Source organism: Pan paniscus, chromosome 18 (assembly GCF_029289425.2).
Source record: "Pan paniscus chromosome 18, NHGRI_mPanPan1-v2.0_pri, whole genome shotgun sequence".
Taxonomy (NCBI): Eukaryota; Metazoa; Chordata; class Mammalia; order Primates; family Hominidae; genus Pan; species Pan paniscus.
Genome location: NC_073267.2, coordinates 31,326,636 through 31,352,344, shown reverse-complemented (window position 1 = coordinate 31,352,344; position 25,709 = coordinate 31,326,636). Strand labels below are relative to the sequence as shown.

The following is a 25,709-nucleotide window of genomic DNA, read 5'->3' as shown; positions in this document are numbered from 1 at the left end:
AGACAGAGCTGCCCAACAGGAACTGTGGCCTTTAGGGAGAACCTGAGCCACTGCAAACTCTCAGCCCGGAAGGAAAGAAGCCAAGGGAATAAATACCCTGACCTCCCCTTCCACCCTCCAATCTCCTACTGGGTCCCCATTGGCCAGTCTGGCTCCCTGGGCACACCAGAGTTGAGAAGAACGGACAGCGGATTTGGAGGCGCAAGCAGAAGGTATCCAAAACCTAGACAGAAAGCCAGGCAGCTTCACATGAGCTTTTTAAAAGTGTAGAAGTCATAAAAATTCTCCTGGGAATGAGCAAACACATGGACTTTCAGAAGCTGAACACAAAATAACTTTTAAAATGAAAGTCTGCTCTGGAAGGGAAAAGGTGGTTCCTGGCAATGTGCAGAGGAGGATTAAAGTCCCCACCCTCAACTCCAGCCTGCTGCGTCTTCCAAGAGAGAATTCCCCAGAGCCTGGACTAGGGAAGCATTGGCGCCACTGGGAAAAGCTGCTACAGCCCTTGTTGGGCGGCTCTTTCTCACAGCTACTGAAGCTGCCTTTGCAAAGATTATGACAGTGAGAGAATCTGGTGTTGCTGACTCCATCTTGTTTCTAGCCTCACAGGCTAACTGTCCTCACTCATTCCTGGGCATAGGCCAAGTTAATCATGGGATGAATTATTTTATTTTATTTATTTGCTTTTTGAGACAAGGCCTCACTCTGTCGCCCAGGCTGGAGTGCAGTGGCATGATCACGGCTCACCACAGCCTCGAATTCCCTGGTCTCAGGGTGGTCCTCCCACCTCAGCCTCCAGAGTAGCTAGGACTGCAGGCGCATGTTAACTTTTTTGTATTTTTTGTGGAGATGGGGCTTCGCCATGTTGCCCAGTCTGGTCTTGAACTCCTGGGCTCAAGCGATCTGCCTGCCTTGGCATCCCAAAGTGCTGGGATTGCAGGTGTGAGCTACTGCACCTGGACAGGAATTTAGTTTAGAGTTTAATTTGAAAGCAAGGATGATAATAGTGTTCCACTAAAACTGATTCCCTCATTGTTTCAGGGCTGAAACCACCTTTGTAAAACTAAGGAAAGGCCACAAGATTAGGGAGGGGCCTGAATTCTGCTAAAATGGAGGCATAGTCTTAGGCATAGTTTTAGAACCAGCCATTGTTCTATAAGTCACAAGATTTGTGACTTCCCCAATTGCTCCTATAGATAACATCACTATTATAGAACCTAGGATTGGTCTTGTGAGATGTTTTTCAGACTTTGCATTCTGGCAAATAACTGACCCCACCTGGACTTGTAACTCATGACTCAACTGGTCCTGTGGCCCCTACCCAGAGGTGGACTCAGAGCACCAGGACCATTTCCCACACCTCTATTGCATCCCCAACTAATCAGCAGCACCCATTGCCTAGTCCTCTGCCCACCAAACTATTTTTGAAAAACCACAGGCTGGGTGCGGTGGCTCATACCTGTAATCTCAGCACTTTGGGAGGCCAAGGCAAGGGGATCACCTGAGGTCAGGAGTTCGAGACCAGCCTGACCAACATGGAGAAAACCTGTCTCTACCGAAAATACATAATTAGCCGGGCATGGTGGCACATACCTGTAATCCCAGCTACTTGGGAGGCTGAAGCAGGAGAATCACTTGAACTCAGGGGGCGGAGGTTGCGGCGAGCCAAGAGCACACCATTGCACACCAGCCCAGGCAACAAGAGCAAAACTCCACCTCAAAAACAAAAGAAAAGAAAAGAAAAACCACCACAACCTCCAAGTTTTGGGGGAGACTGATTTGAGTGATAACTCCAGTTCTTCCACATGGCTAGCCTCAAGTTAATTAAACTCTTTCTTCACTGCAATACCACAGTCTCAGCAAACTGGTTTTGTCTATGCAGTGTAGGAAGGTTGAGTAATCACACTACAGTTCTTTCTGGATTCCAGGAGTCTCTCTCCCCTTCCCTTTTAGACCTGGTTGGTAAGGGCTCTGTGCTGTTGACAATTTCAGAGTACCTCACATCCTTTGTTTCATTTAACCCAGTCCATGCTTCTGTAAATACTCTCTTTGCTAAACTGTCCTCAAGTAATTGATTTTAATGTGCATCCATTGCCTGCCAGGACCTGATTAGTCCATTTCAAGCATCCAATATCAAAGAATGCACCCAAAACAAAGACACTGTTAGGAAACACAGAACTGGGCACTGCAAAGGTCTTTGAGCATGACACAAGGATGTTGCAAGAGTGGCAGGCCCAGAAGGCAAGTGGGGATTGAAGAACCTTAACAGCATATTCACGGGGCTCAGTCCTAGGATTCAGCATCATGACATATCACCTCCAAGCTTCCATGCTTTCATTTGTATAGCTAAGACTTGACAAGACTAGTGAGGGTGTCCGATGATGAGGACAGTCAAGGATGTTAAATTCCTGACTATACATTAACAAGCAGGAAAAAAACTAACAAACCTGCATCAGTGTGAAGACCAGAAAGGCCTGTCCACAGAGCCAGATGACAAGGTACAACAGGATGCCGTTGAAAAAAATCAGACTAGATAAGAGCAGGTTGCTGTGTGAGCAAACTCAGACCATACAAGAGAACTATAGGCCCCTCTCCTCCAGCCCAGAATTCCTGCCCTGAGTGATGCTAAATCAGGAGGAAGAAAAGCAGGAGATGATATTGGCTACCCTCAGGGGACAGGAAGCATCACCTGGTTGGACTACCAGACTGCCATTCAAACTTATATACATGGAGTCAGTCGGGTATGACTCAGTCCCCTGAGGCCAAATGTCAGCGAGGAGAGTGGGAGGAGCAAATCTCTCTCCTCCATTACAGTTGTCTCCGGAACAAACCCAGGTCTCAAGGCAAAGGCCTCACACACTATTTTGCTATTTTGTCACCCACGTAAAGTTTTCAAAAACAGGATCCCTGTAGCTCATCAGGCACTCAGGTGCATCAAAGCTGAATTCAGGGTAAAGATTGATGCTGTGGCCCAGTGAAGCTGAGATGCCCATACTCTCTCTGTTCAGGTTATAGAGAAAATGGGCAGTTTGTGATCACTTATACCCATAATAAAAAACAATTTGTGTGCATCTCATGAGCAAGAAAAATAAACAGGAAAAAAGAAAGCAACCCAACTACTTGTAAGTATAAGGAAATCCAACCCATATTTGTTCATATAACTGAAAGGTCCAGGGGCAAACCTGCAGGTATGGTTTGATGCAGGTGCCAAAATCTTTTGCCAGGACCCAGTGTTTCTCACGCCCTTTCTTTTTTCTTTTTTTCTTTCTTTCTTTCTTTTTCTTTTTGTCTTTCCTTCTTTCTCTCTCTCTTTTTTTTTTTTTAACAGGATCTCACTCTGTCACCCAAGCTGGAGTGCAATGGTGCAATCTCAGCTCACTATAGCCTCAACCTCCCAGGCTCAAGCAATCCTCCCACCTCAGCCTCCTGAGTGGCTAGGACCACAGGCATGCACCACAATGCCCAGCTAATTCTTTTCATTATTTATAGAAACAGGCAGTCTCACTATGTTGCCAGGGCTGGTCTCGAACTCCTGGGCTCATGTAATCCTCCCACCCACCTAAGCCTCCCAAAGTTCTGGGATTACAAGTGTCAGCCACCATGCCTGACCTCACACCATTTCTTAACTCCATTCTTCTCACTCCATTTCTTAATTTCATTCCTTTATAAAGCTTCTCTTCTTACTATTTCAAGATGGCTGCCCAATTCATGTGCAGAGGAAAGAGAAGTTCTTTCTCTTTACTCTGACAGTTGAATAAAAAATCCAAAGCCTGGCTCTCTTTGGTCCATCCCTGAATCAGTCATTATGGCCTGGGGAATGGAGTATGCTAATTGACTTAAGGGAATCAGGGCCCAGCACTGGAGTGAAGGTGGGGCTAATGCCACCTAATCCACTGGAGAGTACCAAAAGTGTGCTTCCCCAAAGGAAATTCACAATACTGTGGGAAAGGATGAATTGATGCTGAGTCCCTATAAATGATAAATGCAAAAGATAAACATACCAGGCCCCACTCCTTGCAGGAAGCAAAAGATCCTAGAGGGAGAGGCTGACATGGAACAGGATGTCTGACCAATAAAACTTCTTCCAATGAGGATTCACAGACATAGTCATACCTTCCAGGCTAAGTAAGGCTCAATTCCAGGCAGCTGTCTGTCTCAGCTCCTCATGCACATCCGTCGCTTCTGTCTACCTAGCATTTGTTTCTCCTTTATTCAGTTCTCATTGCTGTGTAACAAATTGACAGAAGTGCATCAACTAAAGCAACACAAATGTATTATCTCACAGCTCTATAGGTCAAAATCCAAGCATGGCTCAACCGGATTCTCTGCTCAGGGTCTCATGGGGCTGAAATCAAGGTGTCAGCTGGAGCTGTAGTCTTATCTAAAGCTCAGGGTCTTCTTCCAGGATGATTGGTTGTTTTCAGACTTCCGCTCCTTCTGATTATCTTGAGATAGGAGGCAGGACTTGACTCTGGAGGTGGGGCTTGGACACCGGACCAAGTTCAGGACTAACTAAAACAGAGCTGGGAGGGAAGCAGCTTTCCCTAAGACACACCCACCAGTGTGCCAGGTCAGTTTACCATTGACACGGCAATACCTGGGAGTTACCACCCCTTTCCATGGCAATGACCTGATGACCTAAAGTTACTACCCCTTCTCTAGAAAGTTCTGCAGAAACCACCCTTGAATCTGCATATAATTAAAAGCAGGTATAAATATGACTGCAAAACTGCCCAGAGATGCCACTCTCTGCTTACAGGGTAGCCCTGCTCTGCAGGAGCCGTCATGGAGCTGTAACACTGCAGGAGCTGTAACACCACCGCTTCAGTAAAGCTGTTTTCTTCTACCTCCAGCTTGCCCTTGAATTCTTTCCTGGGCAAGGCCAAGAACCCTCACAGGCTAAGCCCCAGTTTGGAGTTCATCTACCCTGCATCAATATGACTGAGGTCTTGTTTTCTTGCTGGCTATCGACCAGAGACCTCTCTTACCTCCTAAAGACAAACCTAGGTCCTTGCCCTGTGCCCTCTCCATAGGCTTTCTCACACTTTGAGCATCTCTGACTTCAGGAAGGGCCTAGTCCCTTTTAAAGGTGCACCTGATTAGGTCAGGCCCACCCAGATGCTCTCCCTTTTGATTAACTCAAAATCAACTAACTAGTAGCCCAGTCAGGGCAGGGCTATTCCATCACATCCTCTAATTGTGCAGCACTGGAGAGGAGGAGATTGCACAGATTGTGCACACCAGGGAGCAGGGATCTTGGGGGCCATCTCAGAATTCTGCCTACCACATTTTAGTAATTGATCTCTTCTGGAATCAGTCCTTTCCTGCTCAGTCAATGTTATTTGTGGTAGGATTTAGGGTAATCAGACCTAGCCTTGGCCAATTGGTGTAACCATTGTCTGGGCCACAGTGGTCAGATCAGAAATGGGCACCTGCCTCAAGCAAGCCCAATCAGACCTAACCTGGGGACTTTTGCTGAAGTAACTAGGAAAGATCATTCTCTCTCTCTCTCTCTCTCTCTCTCTCTCTGTCTCTCTCTCTCTTTCTTGTTATTGCGGGAGTGTTAGGCTGTAAACTTAGAGCTGATGGTGGACACCATGTGCTATGATTCAAATGACCCCCCAAAACTCATGTTGAAACTGAATCCCAAAAGTGGGAGCATGAGAGGTGGGACCTTTAAGAAGTGATTGTATCCCTCTTGAGGGCAGAGCCTTTACTGACCACCTAATGTTTTATTAAAGCTTGTTCTCCACCACCCCTATCCCTACCATCACCATCTGGAGCTGTCGATCCTTTCCTCCAGATTTCTTTGCTCCATAATATTTATCACTCTCTGATACAGGGGTGTGTGGATATGAACATGTATATGTGTGCATGTGTGTGTTTATGGTCTGCCTCTCCCAGCCCCCAGTAGACTGTAAGCTTCATGAAAGCAGGGCTTTGTGTACTGTTGTTTCTGTAGCATGGGGTCTGCCAAAAAAGTAGGTTCTCCATAAATGTTTGTTAAATGAATATATTCTGATTCTATCTCCCCCCTCCTCCAGAATGGATCTAAAGTTTCCCAATCTTTGCCTGAGTGAGTGTCCTACTGAGTTCAATTTTGTTTCAGAAAGGACGTGTGTATGTTCACCCATACACTGCACAAATATGTAATGGACACCAGCCATGACCAGCCTACTGGGGACTGCTTGGCAGTAGCAACACGGCAGTGAACAAGACAGATGAGCCTCCTGCCCACAGAAGCTTACATTTGGGTGGAATACAGGCTGGGGAGTTGTCATGCCGATTCCTCCAACCCCAAACCCTTTCCAGTATGGCAGGTCCTAGAGCTGGACTGGCCACCATTGAGAATCCACCCAACTGCCCATCAGCATCTCAAGTTCCCTGTTGCAAGATGCCAGGGAGCATGAGAGAGGACCATGGGGGAGAGTGAGCTCTCAATGAACCTGGTGTGGCAGGGAGAAGACGAAGATGGGGCAGATCCCCAGGGGGAAGACAACTTAAGGGCAGACTTGTTGAACTAAGTTACTTCAAAGGGGCTTCCATCTTCCAGCATGAGCAGAGAAGATGACCACACACCTGGGGGAGAGTCAGATGGCTTCTTCAATTGGAACGTTCTTCCCTAAGGATGACCTAATATAGCACATGACCTGAAAATCCTTCTGGGAGACTCCAGGTAAAAGGGCCTTGATTGCACCAGGGAGAGAAGCTAAGTTATAGATTTGGGGGAAATGAGTGTTAGAACAGTGAGTGCTCAAGGGAAGTAGTTAAGTGAGCCATGAGATACAAAGTCTGCCATGGCAAAGTAGGTGGAACAACCATGTTATGAGTATAAGTTCTGACCCCAGCTTTCCTGTGATTTCTAGGACCCTTGGTCTGGAAGATGGGAAATAAATGGGTGCATGACAGAAGTTAAAGACCATTATCGGGTATCAAGTACCATAGCACTTTTTGGAGGCAGAAGAGCTTGACAACTGGGTATAGTGTACATAGTAAATGATGGTAAGGGTAAAGGATAAAATGTATCATCTTCCTGTCATCAGAATGGGACCAGCACTGTGTAAGGTGGGCATGTTAATGACATGATATATAAGACAGCTTTTGCTACAATAACAAGGAACTCCCTAGGCCTGGCACGGTGGCTCATGCCTATAACCCCAGCACTTTGGGAGGCTAAGGCGGGTGGATTACCTGAGGTCAGGAGTTTGAGACCAGCCTGGCCATCATGGCGAAACCCTGTCTCTACCAAAAAATACAAAAATTAGCCAAGCAAGGTGGCACATGCCTGTAATCCCAGATACTCGGGAGGCTGAGGCACTAGTGGTGCTTGAACCCAGGAGGCAGAGGTTGCAGTGAGCCGAGATCACTCCACTGCACTCCAGCCTGGGTGACAAAGTGAGAGTCCATCTCAAAAAAAAATAATAACTTAAAAAAAGAGAAATAACTCTCAAATCCCAATAGATCCCTATAACAAATATTTGTTTCTTGCTTCTGAGTCTTCAGGTTGGCTGTGATTACACTGGGTTTGGCTTGGCTGAGCTCAGCTAGGTTCTGCTGAGCTCAGCTTGGCTCCAAGGTTTGGGTTGAGTTCAGGTCTGCTCCACATGTCCCTTCACATGAGAAGCAATTGCCAAGAGGTCAAGTCAAATCATGCAGCACATTTAAAACTTCTGCTGGGGGAAAAATGTTGTGTCTGCTCACATTCCAATGACCAAAGCCCAAAGTTAGAAGGGCAAGGAATTAGACTCTACCTATTGAGATGTACTACAAAGTCACATGGCAAAAAGCTTATAATTCTAATAAAGGAACTAAGCAGAATCACTAGGAGCAATCACCTAGTTTGCCACACATGGAGATGTGCCACAGGGACTCAGAGACTGGAAGGAATTCCCCAGGGCCAGAGTTCTCCTGGGAAACTACAGCCTCCACCATTGCCTCCCAGATTTCATCAGCATCTCTGTAGTCTGGCTCATCAGAGGCCACAACGGAGATAAAGGCAAATAAAGACTTCAGCTGCTGGCAAGCTGCAGATATCTGCATGGATCAGCCAAGCCCATGTCTCTTTCTGAAACAATCAGTAATCGGGGAAGCGACAACAGAAAAGCGTAATACAAACTACCTATGGTATTGGAAGAATCCCAGGAATAGTTGGAGGTCTTGAATGAATTTGAAGAGGGTACTCAGTTCAAGACTACTTTAAGACACACACTTTGTAGATGTCCCAACTAGATACTGTGTGGCCTGGGAATTCTGCAATGTTTACTTTTTTTCAATTATATTATGTTATAATATATTTATAAGAAATATATATCATATATAAGATTATATATAGCTTATATATCTAAATATAATCTAGATATATTATATATCTAAATATAATCTTTGATATATATCTCATATATTATCTTATATATGATATATTATCATATACATGAGTTATACGTATCTCATATATTATTTTCTTATATATATGAAATATATCTCATATATATAAGATATGAGAGCTATATGTCTCATATACAGATAGATATAGATATCTATCTACATCTATATTCCCAGGCCACACAGTGTCTAGTTGGGACATCTACAAAATGTGTGTCTTAAAGTAGTCTTGAACTGAGTACCCTCTTCAAATTCATTCAAGACCTCCAACGATTCCTGGGATTCTTCCAATACCATAGGTAGTTTGTATTACGCTTTTCTGTATATGAGATATATATCTCTCATATATGAGAGATATATATCTCATATACAGATAGATATAGATCATCCCATCACCCAGGCTGGAGTGCAGTGGCACAATCATAGTTCATTGCAGCCTCAAAATTCTGGGCTCAACCGATCCTCCCACTTCAGCCTCCTGAGTGGCTGGGACTACAGGTGTGTGCCACCAGGCGGGGGCTAATTTTTCTTTTTTTGGAGACAGAGTCTCACTCTGTTGCCCAGACTCAGATGTAGTGGTGCAATCTCAGCTCACTGCAACCTCCACCCCCCAGGTTCAAGCAATTCTCCTGCTTAGCCTCCCAAGTAGCTGGGACTACAGGCACGTGCAACCACTCCCAGCTAATTTTTTGTATTTTACTAGAGACGAGGTTTCACCATGTTGCCCAGGCTGGTCTTGAACTCCTGAGCTCAGATACCTGCCCGCCTCAGCCTCCTAAAATACTGGGATTACAGGAGTGACCCACCCACTGCCCCCAACCTTTTTTTTTTTTTTTTTTTTTTTTTTGGTAGGGACAGGATTTCCCTATGTTGCCCATGCTGGACATGAACTCCTGACCTCAAGTGATCCTCCTGCCTCAGCCTCCCAAAGTGCTAAGATTATAGGTATGAGCCACCACGCCTGGCCCAATATTTCTAAAGGCCCCTCAAGAGGCAAAAGTGGGCAAAGGACTTTTAAGGACAAAAAATGCCTAGTATTGAATATTAAGTTGTTTACTGTGTTGTAACTCTCTTCCATGACTTCAGTAAAGCAGAGTAAACACACACATGCCCCAAGACACAGTAACCTCTGTTTGGTAGTACAGCCCATCACAAGCAGCTGTGGCTGAACCCCTGGGTACCAGGACTAGAGAAGATAACTTCATTGTAAGTTCCACTGGATGTTAGGCTGAAGTTGCAGCCCCCATCAAGCCAGGCTTGGTGTCTGGAGTGGGCCTGAAGGTAGAGATTCTGCAAAAGGATCTAACTGGGGTGATATTCAAAAAATTTAGAAGCCAGAATGGCACAGGTCCTGACTGATAAGAACCAAAGCCAACATGCTGTGATCTGCATACAAGTGCCAGTGATCCCTGCCTTCAGCTGAGGAGGGCTGTGAAGGATGGAGGCTAGAAATCCATCAGGAGAGCTGACATTGAAAGGTGAATGGGAGCAGCACCTGCCAGCGTGACCTGCTGCTTTCCTGCATGCAAAGGACTGCACATTTCAACCTGAGACCCTGGGGTTCCTGCAGGGCATCAGCTAGATTTGTCTTCCTGCCTGGGGTGATCACCAATTATATGTGCTGTGAGGCAAACTGTCCTCCCGCCAGAGGAGGAGGTGAAGGGATTTACAGAATCTCTCTCTGATCTGACTTATTAGAAAAGTTAAAGGACACCCATCCAGGAGGCAGCACAGTGCAGAGATAAAGAAGTCAGGATTCAAATTTGTCCTATCTGGGAAGCTTAGACAAGAGCTCCTTAACCTCTCTCACACTCTGTCCCCTCATCTGGAAAATGGGAATCCTAACAGTGCCTACCCAGCAGGAGCATGGCCACAATGAAATGAGCTAATGACACAGTGAAAGCCCTTAGACAGCCTGACCCAGAGTCAGCCCTCTGTAATGGGAGTCATTATTCAAGATGGGAGGAAAGAAACAGGAATTAGATCAGAAAGAGATGAAATACAAAAGCTACATGAAGTTGGCAGTGTGAAGCCTGACTCGCAGGAGAGTGGATTTTGTTACTGTTTGCTTTTTCTTGTCCAGGATAATCCAAGACCGGCAGAAAGTGAGAATACCGATTGAGATCCAAGGACATCCTCATGGGAGTCTGTGCAGACACGTTCTCATCAAGAACCCCTCTCCAAGCAGCTGGTCCAGCCCAGCTAAACTGGGGGCTGCTGTTTGTAAGAAAATTAATGTTCTGGACCAAGCACAGTGGCTCATGCCTGTAATCTCAGCACTTTAGGAGGCCAAGGCAGGCGGATCACTTGAGGCCAGGAGTTCAAGACCAGCCTGGCCAACGTGGTGAAATCCCATCTCCACCAAAAATGCAAAACTTAGCTGGGCATGGTGACGCATGCCTGTAATCCCAGCTACTCAGGAGGCTGAGGCAGGAGAATCACTTGAACCCGGGAGGTGGATGTTGCAGCGAACCAAGATCATGCCACTCCACTCCAGCCTGGGTGACAGAGTGAGACTCCATCTCAAAAACAAAAACAAAAAAATTAATGTTCTGTACCTGAGGAGCACCCATTTGCTGCCACTTCCCTGCCAGGATGAAGGAAAACCAAGTCAGACATTAAATAACACGTGCAGGATCACACCTTTCACACTGCAGTCTTAGTTTTCTATAAAACCACGTGACCTCTGAAAATACACTCCAGCCTCTGCAACACCTACTCATGACGCTTTGTAAAATCCACCGCCTTTTAGGGACACCAAGATTTTCAGAAACATGCAGTTTTCTTACCTCCAGATGAGATGTCTACTGTGGTTAGGTGACTAGGAGGAGAACCCAAGGTGTGCTGATGGCAGAACAGAAGCACCTAGGATGCCACCAGGGAAACGCCCTGACACGCAGCTGTGATGCTGTCTTCGAGAAGGTGTTTGCAAACACCGCTGCTGCCCCCCTTCCCTGAGCCCTGACTTCCTAAACCTAAGGCTAAAAACATCCTGGCAATTCCCGGAAGTAACTTCATTCTAGCAGGATCGAGCCAGTGGGTGGAGTTTTCTCAGGCCGCCAGGATCACATCAGTGACTGACTTACCCAATGTACTTTTATTTTTTATTTCAACCAATTCCCCAAAGCCCAGAGCAACTTAAAACCAGAAGAGCCACCACCATCTCCACCAAAAACAGGGAATATTTTGAGAGTTTAATGATAACTTCACAGCCATCCATTCAGCTGAGTCCCAAGGAAATGGAAGACACCTGAAAAATGTATTTTTAAATTGATTTAACGTTGAGCCATGTTAAATGTTTTAATTTCCAACCAATGCAGTGCCCACCAAAACATCAATTAGTCCCAGCAATCAGGCAAGAATACTGGCTTCTGCTCAGGGATTCATTTATTTCAGCTCTGCTAAATATCGTAGAGGAGAAATCCAATGTAGCCTGTAGCTTCAAGAAAGTGAAATTAAGCCCAAGTAGAAACTAGATGAGGCCCTGGCTAAAATGGTGCCTTTTCTTGCACTGCCTCTCTCTGGTATCTCTCTAAAGTGAGGGCAGCAACTTGATTGTAAGGGTCTCGTGCTGTTAACAGAAAACACCCTTCCTTCCCCACAGGTTCTCTGTCTCCAAGCTGGAAAACAAAAGAGGCTGCAATGGGACAGAGAAGGGCTTCCTGCTGAGGAGATGAGTGGGCTTAAGAATTTGCAAGATCAAAAATCAAAACAATTAAACCCATGGAGATAGAGTAGAAGGACAGTGAACAGAGGCTGGGAAGGGTAATGGGAGAGTTGGTGGGGAGGAGGCAGATGGTTAATGGGTACAAAAAAAAAAACAGAAAGATGAGTAAGACCTACTCTTCCATAGCACAACAGGATGACTAGAGTCAACAGTAATTTCTTTTTTTTGAGATAAAGTCACTCTGTCACCCAGGCTAGAGGGCAGTGGCATGGTCTCTGCCCACTGCAACTTCTGCCTCCTCAGTTCAAGCGATTCTCCTGCCTCAGCCTCCCGAGTAGCTGGAATTACAGGCGCACACCACCATGTCCAGCTAATTTTTGTATTTTTATAGAGATGGGGTTTCACCATGTTGGCCAGGCTGGTCTTGAACTCCTGACCTCAGGTGATCCACCTGCTTCGACCTCCCACAGTGCTGGGATTACAGGCGTGAGCCACTGCACCCGACCCTATAGTCAATAGTAATTTAATCGCACATTTTAAAATAACTAAAAGAGTACAGTTGGATTGTTTGTAACACAAAGGATAAAGGTTTGAGGTAATGGATACCCCATTTTACATGATGCGATTATTACACATCGCATGCCTGTATCAAAACATCTCATGTACCCCATAAATATATATACCTACTATGTACTAACAAAAATTAAAATTTAAAAAAATTAAAAATAATTTGCAAGATCATTTTTAATAATTATTTTTCATTTGGGGTGCATTTTCACCATCAAGGCCCCAGGCTTTCCCTGCCCTAGATGAGGGTCTGGATCCAGGGAACGGTGTCCCACCATCTGGAGCATCCTGTCTCTACACACGTTGGCCAGCTGCTTGGGGCAACACAGGACGATGCGCTCAGGCCACTCACCACAGGAGCTTGGCCATTAGAACCAGCAGGGGACAACCAAGCCAAAGACCCCACGACTGGAGAGCTCCTAAAAGCAAATACAAAATAAGAGTACACATGAAGTTCTGGCAGCAAGCAGAAGGTAGACACATCATGTCCAACTCCCCGAGTCTCTCTCTGGGACCACTTGATGCAGAGCCTTGATTTGTTCATCTCTTAAATGGGAACAATGACCCCCAAAGAGGAGGAGGGGTGGGGGAGTGAGAATTAAATGAGATTGTGTCAGTCAACATGTACTAGGGAGCTTGTTAGAAACACCAATTCCAGGATCCCCTGGAGATTCTGATTTAGCAAGTCTGCCAGGAGACCCAGGAATTTGTATTTTAAGCATCTCTCCCAGGTGATTCCGATGATTAAGCAACTTTAGGAAAGAAAAGATTAGGGCTCTGGTCCATAGGAAGGGATCATCCAATGGCAGCCCTCACTTAGGCCCTTGGGGTGAATGAAGGAGGGGCATCCAGGATCTTGCCCAGCCAGGGACATGCAGGGAACATCTTTTTAAGGGGCCCTCATCACTTTCTGACACTGCTGTTTCAAGGGAAAACTGGTCACACCTTTCTGCAGGGGATTTGACAACATCCATTAAAAAAAAAAATTGAAGACAGAGTCTCGCTCTGTCACCCAGGATGGAGTGCAATGGCGCCATCTCGGCTCACTGTAGCCTCTGTCTCCCAGGTTCAAGCGATTCCTCTGCCTCAGCTTCCCTAGTAACTGGGACTAAGGCATGTGCCACCACACCTGGCTAATTTTTGCATTTTTAGTAGAGACGGGGTTTCACCATGTTGGCCAGGCTCATCTCAAACTTCTAACCCCAAGTGATCCACCTGCCTCAGCCTCCCAAAGTGCTGGGATTACAGGCATAAGCTGCCACATCCGACCAACATCCATCAAAATTATAAATGCAGACCCTGTGATCTAGCAATCTCACTTTGAAGAGTTTATCCTACAGACATACTGCACAGATGCAAATTATATCAGGTCAGGAGCTGCAGCATTGTTCATAACAGCAAAAAAAAAAAAAAAAAAAAAATAGAAACAACTGCAAGGTCCATCTACAGACCTCTGGTTGAATACAGTTATGGCATAGCCATAAAACCAACAATGGCACAGCTCCTGTGCACAGATACAGAACTCCCTCCAAAGTATATGGTTAGGTGAAAAATACAAGGTGCAGAATAAGGTGTATAATAAGCTTTTGTGAAAAGTGCAGAGATCATCTATATTTGATTTGCTGTGTATGCATAGAATATCTCTGGACAAATACACAAGAAGCTGCTAACATTGGTTGCCTCTGGGGAGGGAACAGGGTGGCTGGGGGACAGGGGCTGGAGGACAAGGTTTCACCACATGCCTTTCAGACTTTATATATTTGGAACCCTGTGCATTATCTATTGCACATATTATCTATTCATGCAAAACGCTATAACATTTACAAATAACTTTTAAATATATGCATATCATATTTCAATGCAAAGTTTTTTTTTGTTGCTGTTTGTTTGTTTGTGATGGAGTTTTGCTCTTTTGCCCAGGCTGGAGTGAACTGGCATGATCTCAGCTCACTGCAACCTCTGCCCCCAGTGTTCAAGCAACTCTCCTGCCTTAGCCTCCTGAATAGCTGGGATTACAGGTGCCCCCCACCACACCCGGCTAATTTTTGTATTTTTAGTAGAGACGGGGTTTTGCCATGTTGGCCAGGCTGGTCTCAAAACTCCTGACCTCAGGTGATCCGCCCACCTCGGCCTCCCAAAGTGCTAGGATTACAGGCATGAGCCAATGTGCCCAGCCTCAATGAAAAGTGTTTTAAAGTAATAATATAATACATCAAAAGGCATGATTTATGTTTTCAAGTGCCACCTCTGGCCACTTTTGGCTGCAGAAATGGGGAATACTCCAATTCACCATCCCTATGTGAAGGCAGGATAGGGAGACATTCAAGTCAGGAAAAGGTGGAGTGGAGGTTTTAGTCAAGCACCAAGTCCTCTGACTTCTCTGGGCACTTGCCCATGCCGGTACCTATTCCTGAGACACTGTCTACCTCGCTAAGCACATCTTCTTCTCACCTTGTGTCTCACCTGAGACATCACTGACTTTAGGAGGTTTTCTGACCCATGTGTGTTCCCCATCTCAGCACCCAGCACCTGCCTCATGTTCACCAGGGTACATGTCTTCCCTCCCCGCCAGGCTGCACCGAGAGCTCAATGAGGGCAGGGAACATCTCTGTTCCCCATCTTGTTAGAAGCTATCTCCCCAGAGCATGGTCCAAATGTGGTGTTAAGAACAGAAGGCACCATAAAGAAGTGAGAAAGTGAAGGGGAAATGGGGAGAGCTGTAAGAAAGGCATGGGGGAGAAAAAGGAAAGAAGGCCATGTTCCCAGGATCCAATGCCACTCCCTGGGGAGGCTTCTCTATCTTAGCTCAGCCCTCAGTCACTATCACCCTCCCTGGTCTTGTCAGATTTGAAATATCTTCTTCATTTACAAGAGGGCCTTATCTATCTTGCTCACCTCTGTATTCCCAGCCCCTACTGCAGACTTGGAACATAGCAGGTGCCCAGTAAACATGGGTTGAATTAATTAATATTGGACAGGCCAGGCTTGGTGGCTCGCGCCTGTAATCCCAACACTTTGGGAGGCTGAGGTGGGCAGATGACCTGAGGTCAGGAGTTCAAGACCAGCTTGGCCAACATGGTGAAGCCCCATCTCTACTAAAAATACAAAAATTAACCAGGTATGGTGGCACACACCTGTGATCCTAGCTACTGGGAGGCTGAGGTGGGAGGATCGCTTGAGCCTGGGAGGTGGAGGTTGCAGTGAGCCGAGATCGTGGCACTGCACTCCAGCCTGGGCGACAGGGCGAGACTCTGAGTCAAAATAATAATAATAATAATAATAATAATAATAGTTCATTATTATTGGATAGTGAGGAGGGAGTTTGCAAAGGAGCGGCTAAAATGAAATTAGTCCTGAGTTTCTGATGTTATGCGTCCTGGGTAGGGGCGGGAGAACTGGAAGATGTTTAATGCCCCCCACCCAAGGGCAGCCATAGTTGAGAATCACTAATTCTGAAGCTTGGTAGGGAAGCTTGATAGGGACTTTGGGTTTTTCACTGAGGGCAGAATCCCCAGTGACTGTCAGAGACCTCGCTCTGAATCTTAAGAACCTCCCCACCCCAGGCCTGACAGGGAGGACAAGGAAGGAGAGTGGGGCTGGGACGCGGGGCAGAGGGCGGCTCCGCTCACCTGCGGGAGAACGCGAGGATGAGGTTCTAGTGGGACCGGCGCTAGCGGGCGCGTCCTGCCAGGAGTGAGTCTTGGCGCCATCTAGCGCCTGCTGGAGGCTCTGCAGCTGCAGTGAACTGAGCCGCCGGCGCTGGGCGTGGGTCACCGCCGCGGCGTTCTCCGGACCCAGGGAGGCGATCTGCTCCGCGGACAGCTCCTGCAGGAGGCAAAGGGGCAGCACCCTCACACGGGGCCCCTCCCCGGATTTCCCACATCTCGGGCGTCCGCGCAGGATGCACACAACTTTGCCATCCCCTTGTGTGTATCATGTGTGGTCCTCTTTAAGATATTTCCTTAAAATTAGATCACTCTTGCACTACCAAAATAAATGCATTTAAAAATAGAAAATTTAAAATGGAAGTTTCCAAAAACGGAAAGCCGGCAGACTTGCCATAAGCAAGCATTAAATAGGAGCCGCAAAATAAAAATAAAACAATATTGTTGAATCCTAGCTAGATTTGTCCGCCAACAATATCTGAACCCCTGGCCTCTTGAAGAAAAAGAGAGAGAGAGAGAATATAAAATGTATTATACAGGGTTAAATTGACACTTCCTTCTTGAGGTATTTAGAAGTACTAATGGAGAGTTGAAAAGGGAAGCATGATTTCCTCCCTATGCGGCAATGTTGTTTAATGCAATGCAAGACAGCTTCCCAGTGCTTCAAGTCTTCCACCTCCTGAAACACTGATGTGGAGGGGGAAACACAGGCCTTAAAGATCAGAGGCCTGAATTTGAGCCCCTGCTCTGCCACATACTTGCTGTGTCACCTTGAAGAAATTACACAGCCTCCCTGGGCTTTGGGGATAAATGTGAGACAGCATAGAGAACTCATCTCCTCTGCTGACTGATTCTGATCCTTTGGTTTGACTGCCTGAGCACCATGTGATGAGCTCTGTGAGGGCTCCATGGAGGGAAAATGCAGTCATCTACTGGTGATATCTGCTATGGAAATTCTGCCGGCCAGACTATGTCTTCAAGGACTGTGAACAAGGTGTCTTCTGAAGTCACTTCCAGATCAAAGGACTTGGTGACTCGTTCCAATGGGACTGGAATACGAAGGGGACTCTATATCATCATGTTTATTTTCTAAAGGCCCTGAAGAATCTGGGAAAGATGCTTATGCTCCCTCATCCCTTCCTCTCCTGTCAGTCACCCTCTCCTCCTCTTTTGTCCAGGTAGATACTTCCCTGGAATCATATCCCTCTGTGTAAAGCCCTTCCAGGAACCCCACTCCAGAACACAGTTCAGGCTCCTGGAAAAAACTCTGCCCACCTCTCCAGCCTCACACATGGCATTCTTCACTCCAGGAGAGTGGGTGCCAATATTTACAGTTCCCTAGAGGCAGCATCTTTCTGTGCACCTCCTTCTGCCTGGAACACTGTTTCTTCTTCATCGCCAGCTGTTCTCCAAGATTCAGCATCTGGTCGGTCAAGTGCCATGGCGCATGCCTACAATCCCAGCACTTTAGGAGGCTGAGGCAGAATGATTAACGGAGCTCAGGAGTTCGAGACCAGCCTGGGCAACACAGTGAGACCCCCCTTCTCTACAAAAAGTTTTTTTAATTAGCCAAGTGTGTAGTCCTAGTTACTGAGGCTGATGTGAGAGGATTGCTTGAGCCCAGGGGATCAAGGGTGCAGGGAGCCATCATTGTGCCACTGCACTCCCTTGGGCAACAGAGTGAGACTTTGTCTCAAAAAAATTAAAATTCAGCATCACCTCCTCTCCTCTCACTACACACACACACACACACACACACACACACACACACACACGGTGGGGTGGTCACAGAGGTACTTTTTTGGCTTCCATATACCATTAACACAGAGTCTGTATTCTAAAAATTATCTCTTTTATCAATGTTGCTGACTTGCGACCCACAGGCCAGATTGAATCTCTAGGCCTACGGCACTGTGTTTTCAAAAATAAATTCAGATTGGCTGCCAACATTTAATTATCAAGCAATTCCATATGAAAATGAAGATTTCTGACTTCTTCTCGAAAAAAGTGAAAAGGAAAATTCAGCAATCCTGGGCCCACATGGCCACACTGCACGAATGTGCTAGGAATGAGAAGCAGCCTCCACATTTAGACAGGGCTCTCCAGTTCACTTCGGTCTCTACCCAGCCTACTGCACCTTATGTTACCTTTTAGGCCCCTGAAGGCACTATGTGATAACCCCTTCACCTGTGCATTCTTAGGTGCACCTACCCTGGAGCCTGCCACAATGTAGGTGATCAGTAGGGATTTCTGGAATAGATAAATACCTGTACAAGGAAGCAGCACAACAGCACTCCAAACAAGACCAAGAGAAAGTGCTTAGCAAAATGCCAGCATCCAAGACCAAGCTGCTTGTCCCATGCAGAGTGCCCCAGAGGGGAAGTAGGTATTTGCTCAATGGCTTTGAGGACTGCTATTTATTGCCCTCAAACAGCTATTATGCCTGCAATGTGCTCGGAACTGTCCAGGATGCTGAAGTGATTGAAGGTCGGCTTTCTTTTTTTTTTTTGAGACAGAGTCTCGCTCTGTCGCCCAGGCTAGCGTGTAGTGGAGCGATCTTGGCTCACTGCAAGCTCCGCCCCCCAGGTTCATGCCATTCTCCTGCCTCAGCCTTCCAAGTAGCTGGGACTACAGGCACACGTGACCACCCCAGCTAATTTTTTTGTATTTTTAGTAGAGACAGGGTTTCACCATGTTAGCCACGATGGTCTCAATCTCCTGACCTTGTGATCCACCCTCCTCAACCTCCCAAAGTGCTGGGATTACAAGTGTGAGCCACTGCCCCCGGCCTCGGCTATCTTTCTTGAAATGAACAAGTGATGTGGCACTGGGGGAGTTTGTCGAGCCTGGTTTGTGTGTTTTATCCAGAAGTGCTGGACAAAATGTGTTCCCACATTACGCAGCAAACAGGAACACCAGAATCACTGCCTCCTCATCAGAGCAGACTATTCCCACCAAACACTCCCCTAATCTTGTATACAGACAGAAAAAAGGGTTGCAAGGTCATTAGATACCCTGCTTCCCTTCCTTCAAATGATCCAATTTCACCCTCTCAATTTTTTCATAGCAGTTTTTCACCTGTCTTCTTGTGATTTTCCTAATACTTTTCTTTAAATCAACTAAAAATATATATGTATAGAAAATATATATAGAGAGAGAGAGATTGTTTCGCTCTTGTTGCCCAGGCTGGAGTGCAATGGTGTGGTCTTGGCTCATTGCAACCTCTGTCTCCCGGGTTCAAGTGATTCTCCTGCCTCAGCCTCCCAAGTAACTGGGATTACAGGCATCCACCACCACGCCCAGCTAATTTTGTATTTTTCATAGAGGCCGGGTTTCACCATGTTGGCCAGTCTGGTCTCAAACTCCTGACCTCAGGTGATTGGCCTGTCTCAGCCTCCCAAAATGTTGGGATTACAGGTGTGAGCCACCATGCCTGACCTAAATCAACTAAAATATTTTTATTTAATTATATCTTAAAAGGAAATGTTACAGAGGTCCACAATCCCTCATCTGCAATTCCAAAGTCCAAAAATAATCTGAAAACTGCAAGTTTTCCCCCAAAGTTTAAGTCAAACTTATTTATCGGCAAAACTTGACCTGAAGTAATGTGAGGCTATTTATTTATAGTCTCTATTTATTCCAATTAGTGTGGCTTGTCACAGATTTCTTCACAGAAATATTAGTGTGTTTGCTTACAAGGTGCTTCCCCAGACACTGCTGGGGGTATGAAGTTACATACAGTAAATGTACAGGGTGATCTTTTCAAAATCTGAGAAATTCTGATTTCTGAACTATATCTGTCCCCAGGGGTTTTTGTAAGGGTTTATGAACCTGTCATACCACCATAAGTAGAAAATCAGTACCACCTGCTAGAAGAAGAGAAGATGACCATAAAAATAAATATAATTAAACTACATATTGTAATTTTAAGAAAAAATGTTTTTTAAAAACACCTAAACTCACACAGATCTCCTCTGACCCCATCAGCAGAGCCTGGTCACAAGCCTCTAAATTCCAAGGCCCATCACCTGTTTCCCTGTGTGATTTGAAATGGGGTCAAGCTCCCATTTCTCCTTGAAGAACTGAGCACCTACTTTGAATATCTCATCAGGAAGGCATTTTATTGCTGATGGCTGGAAATATGGCATCAAATCCTTGTCAAGCATCCGGAGCTCTGCCTTAGTTAATCCAGCTGGGGAGAAAAAGGAATCACGGGGGTTTATTTCAAGCCATCAGAACTCTGCTTGTTTTGTTAATGGTGCTGCATAATGCTCAGATCTGAGTGTTCTAGGCAGGCATCATTCCTTACAAAAGGCCCTGGAAATCACACTGGGGAATCAAGTTCCTTCATCAACTCAGAAAAAAAAAATGTGGGTCACATTAGCCCTGATTGGCCTCCTACAGTGAAACGCATGCCCAGAAGGAACTTCAATTTACACACTTTCAAATTTTGTATAAACCTACTTAGGGGCCGATTAAATCACATTCTAAACTAGCGGTTTTCCAAACTTTAGTGAACACAAGAATCTCCAAAAGAGCTTGTTTTAAAAGCAGATTTGCAGACCCACCCTCTGCAACTTCAAATCATGAAATGTAGGTTCTACTGTAACGCCACTGATATTTGCTACACATGGCCAAGGATAATGTTTTATTTTGTGTCCCCACATTTGAGTTTGGAAAGGGAGAGAAAGGTATGCTCAGGGTGAGTCTTACCTGCAATGGTCCCAAGCTCCTGCAAGACAGAACTGGTCCACTCAGTGGGATCCCCAAACACAACTTCAGCCTTCCTCTTAAACTCGGCTAAGACATGTGTGCTGCAGAGCAGGGTCCCAATTCTGGCCACTACCACCCTGGTAGTGGTTAAAGAGGGAGGGATATAATATGAGCTTGGACTCTTCAGCCAAAAACAAACACACACACACACACACACACACACACACATACACACACACACTGCACAGTAGGCTCAGCAGGGACAGCAGATCCAGCTTATCCCATTAGCCCAGTGGGATTTTAGCCCAGAAAGGTGCCAAGTGTCAGGAGGTGGAATATCTGGATGGATGGATGGATGGATGGATGGATGGATGGATGGATGGATGGCTGAATTAACCCATTTGCCATTTTGCACATTCATATTTTAGTTACCTGAATTCTGAGATCTTTATAAGTGGGATTTCAGTGATGTTTATAGCACACAGGGTTGCACCAAGTCCTACCAAATGAAAGCTCTTCAGGTCCTGGATACTGTATCCTGAATCATTCAGGTACCCTTGCAAAATGGATTCAGCCTAAAAAATAGTAAGAATAAAAGATAAACCATCCAGGAATGATCAAGGTCCCCAGGCCTGAGGGGATAAATAAGCTGTTGCTGTAGTCTCCTGACTGATCTCCCATCCTACTTCTCTGGAATCCCCACTCCAAACCATCCTGGCCTCTGCATCCAAGTTCATGTCCTTAAGATACTACTTCAACTGAGTATGTCCCCTAATCTATGGAAGTGTCTTCAGGCAACGAATCTCTTACATCCTTCACCAATATTAAAGGCACTTGTGTCCTGTGTGTCTGCTGCTTATTTCCTTCAGTCACTCTTATGACCTTCAGACAGTTTGGACATACAACTTCTTCTGCATCAGGATCCAAACTTTTCCAGCATCTTTTTCCACAACGTTCCTTCTCCCTTTTTTTTTTTTTTTTTTTTTCGTTTTTTGGAGATGGAGTCTTGCTCTGTCACCCAGGCTGGAGTGCAGTGGCACAGCTCGCTGCAACCTCCACCTCCCCAGGTTCAAGCAATTCTCGTGTTTTAGCCACCCAAGTAGCTAGAATTACAGGTGCACATCACCACATCTGGCTTTTTGTATTTTTTGTAGAGACGGGGTTTCACCATGTTGCCCAGGCTGGTATCAAACTCCTGACCTCAAGTGATCCACCCACCTCGGCCTCCCAAAGTGCTGGGATTATAGGCATGAGCCACTGCACCCAGCCTTTCCACAACCTCCAAAAAAACCTTGTAATTTCCTGTCTCTTTGCCTTTGTTCAAACCAGTCCTTTCATCTGAAATGCCCTTCTGCACTTCCAAGGGCAGACATTCTTTTTTTTTTTTTTTTTTGGTTCAACTCAAATGTCACCTTCTTCATGAGGTTTCAGCCAGAATGATTTTTTTCTTCCTCTATGGTCCTACAGAAATATGTTTACCCCTTAATGATTTTTTCTTCCTCTATGGTCCTACAGAAATATGTTTACCCCTTCAATTCCAATGTTTACTCTTCAATTCCAAGAGTAGCACACAAAATGCTTTGGTGTTAAACTATTTTAAACTAAGCCTTGATTTAAGGCGGCTGACACATAAGTCTCCATAATTCTAGCACAGTGGCTATTCATCATTCATAACTTCCTCTGGAGAACCACCTCTCTTGTATTCCTGCTTCATGTGGTTCAGTCAAAGCTAACTGCACCAAGTTCCAGGAGTGATGAATTTCAATTCATACCTTAGCCTAGCTGCAGTCACTGGTTCTGGATTGGACATGTGATTTAACCAGAGTCAACCAGAACTTTGAGTGGAGCATTAGGGGAAGAGCTTTCTTTACTCTGGACTTGAACTTAGAAGGATATACACAAGGATCTGCTGGAACCTACCACATGCAGGCATAGAGCCTGTCTCTCAATGAAGCCAACACAAAGAAAAGCAAAGTTCAAAAACATGATAAGAGACAGATTCCCACCCAGAGTGTTGAAGATCCTGGATCCAGCTGTATCTGAACACTACCCCTGAACTTTCCAGTAATGGGAGTCAATAAATTCCTTTTTTTTTTTTTTTTTTTTTTTTTGAGACAAGGTCTCACTCTGTCACCCAGCCTGGAGTGCAGCGGCATGATCTCTGCTCACTGCAACCTCCCTCTCCCACGTTCAAGCGATTCTCATGCCTCAGCCTCCCCAGTAGCTGGGATTACAGGCAGGCGTGAACATGCCTGGCTAATTTTTGTATTTTTAGTAGAGAAGTAGTTTCACTGTTGGCCAGGCTGGTCTCAAACTCCTGACCTCAAGTGATCTGCCCATCTCAGCCTCCCAAAGTTCTAGGACTACAGGTATGAGCCACTGCACACTGCACCCAGCCCCTTTATTTGTTCAAGCCAGTTTGTGTTGGGTTTTCTGCCACTTGTAACTAAACATGTGCTGATTCATTTTATCTACCTATGTAGGACCTGAGGAGGCATCCAAGCCAATCCTATGAAGATCAGCTACAAAATAAAGTCTGGGCTGGGCACGGTGGCTCACACCTGTAATCCCAGCACTTTGGGAGGCCGAGGCAGGAGGATCACTTAAAGTCAGGAGTTTAAGACCAGCCTGGCCGACATGGTGAAAGCTTGTCTCTACCAAAAAAATACAAAAATTAGCCAGGTGTGGTGGCACGTGCCTGTGGTCCCAGCTACTTGGGAGGCTGAGGTGGGAGGATTGCTTGAGCCTGGGAGGTGGAAGTTGCAGTGATCCAAGATTGTGCCACTGCACTCCAGCCTGGGTGACAGAGTGAGACTCTGTCTCACAAAATAAAGTCTGGTTCCTTCAGTGCTCATGGGAGCAAGTAAAAGAGATTATAAGACCTCACAAGGCAAAGATGAGGAGACATCCAAGGACAGACCTCTAAGTGGAAGCGAAAATCACAGGCTATAGTCAATCTTCCCAACTCTCTTTGTTGTTTTTTTTTTTGTTTTTTTTTTTGAGACAGAGTCTCACTGTGTCACCCAGGCTGGAGTGCAGTGACATGATCTTGGCTTACTGCAACCTCCATCCCCCAGGGTTCAAGTAATTCTTATGCCTCTGACTCCCAAGTAGCTGGGATTACAGGCGCCCGCCACCACACCCAACTAATTTTTTGTGTTTTTAGTAGAGACAGGGTTTCACCATTTTGGCCAGGCTGGTCTCAAACTCCTGGCCTCAAGTGATCTACCCACCTCAGCCTCCCAAAGTGCTGGGATCACAGGCATGAGCCACCATGCCCAGCCCCCATCTCTGTTTAATGTTAGTCATCACCATCACACAATATAGATCATTAAGGTGTTGAGAGAAAGTGTTGAGGAAGATTGTGAAATGTTGCAATGAAATTCCATCTTCATGGGCTGGTGCTTCCCACCCCTCAGGTGTGTTTAAATGCTACCTACTCAGAGAAAACTGCCCTCTGGACTCTTTCATCTCAAACAGCCCTTCTTCCCACTATTCCCATGAGCACCTTGTCCATTTTCCACATCACTTATCGTGATTTTTCAAATTTTTCACTTTGATTACTCACTTTTTTGTCTGTATCACCAAGTAGGCTCCCAAAAGAAAAGGACCATATCCAGGTAGTTTACCAATGAGTCCCCAGCACCTAGCATAATGCCTGCCACAGAGTAGGAGTTCAATAAGTACTCCTTGAGTAAGTAAATGAATGAATGAATGAATGAATGAAACAACATCTGAGTGATGACTTACAAAAGTCGTGGGCAATATATATTATTTGACATGCTTCATTTTGCTGCCTTCATGTAATAGACTGGCTTCAGGAAGATTTCTCATGTTTCTGAAAATCGGACTGGTCAGTGTCCTCATCAAGTTGTCCTCCATGATTACAAAGCTCACAGCTACTATGGGGGCGGGGGATGCAGTGACACCATGCTTAGACTTATATGTCTTTGACTTAATGGGACTGTATATACAAAGTGGTAATAGCTAACATTTATTGTAGCTAACATTTCTTGAGTGCATACTGTGTGCTGGCACCACTTTGACCACTTTACACATACTATCTCATCTAATCCTCCTAAATAACACTATGAGGTAAATATTAATAGTATCCCTAGTTTGCAGATGAGCAAACTGAGGCAAGGAGAGGTTAAGTAACTAGGCCAAGATCACACAGCTAGAAAATGATCGTTCTGGCCAGGCGCCGTAGCTCCTGCCCGTAATCCCAGCACTTTGGGAGACAAAGGCGGGCAGATCACCTGAGGTCGGGAGTCGGAGACCAGCCTGACCAACATGGAGAAACCCCGTCTCTACTAAAAATACAAAATAAGCAGGGTGTGATGATGCATGCCTGTAATCCCAGCTACTCAGGAGGCTGAGGCAGGAGAATTGCTTGAACCCGGGAGGCAGAGGTTGCAGTGAGTGGAGATTACACTCCAGCCTGGGCAACAAGAGCAAAACTCATTCTAAAAAAAAAAAAAGAAGAAGAAGAAAGAGAAAAGAAAATGATGGTTCTAGGATCAAAACCCAGGCAGTCTGATTCCAGGGCCTATACTCTTAGCCAGTGAAGGTGTTTGGCTATGGAGAAAAAATGGAGATTCAAGTTAGTTTTCAAATTTTTCTTATTAAGTCTTCACAATCAGGTTTCACTAGTTGACTCAGAGCAATTTGGGCTCCTCAACTATCAGGCACGCTCACTTTAAAATGAAAGTGCA

The 25,709-nt window shown here is 45.7% G+C and overlaps 1 protein-coding gene across 3 annotated transcripts in view; it reads right to left on the bottom strand.

Moving 5' to 3' along the window:
* Positions 1-8,522: 8,522 nt before the first annotated feature.
* LOC129394093 (otoancorin-like) overlaps positions 8,523-25,709 on the bottom strand; it is a 34,741-nt gene continuing 17,554 nt past the window's right edge. The window contains exons 5-10 of one of the 3 annotated variants that reach the window (XM_063597534.1): positions 21,427-21,569; positions 20,995-21,131; positions 20,376-20,473; positions 16,246-16,441; positions 12,969-13,035; positions 8,523-11,632 (exon numbers count right to left, since the gene is read on the bottom strand). In XM_063597534.1, the coding sequence (XP_063453604.1) occupies positions 11,521-11,632; positions 12,969-13,035; positions 16,246-16,441; positions 20,376-20,473; positions 20,995-21,131; positions 21,427-21,569 (753 nt within the window). In that variant the 3' untranslated portion in view covers positions 8,523-11,520. Of the gene's footprint in view, positions 11,633-11,979; positions 13,036-16,245; positions 16,442-20,375; positions 20,474-20,994; positions 21,132-21,426; positions 21,570-25,709 lie in introns of those variants that run through there. The other 2 variants (XR_010110246.1, XM_055099293.2) reach the window with 2 other exon arrangements.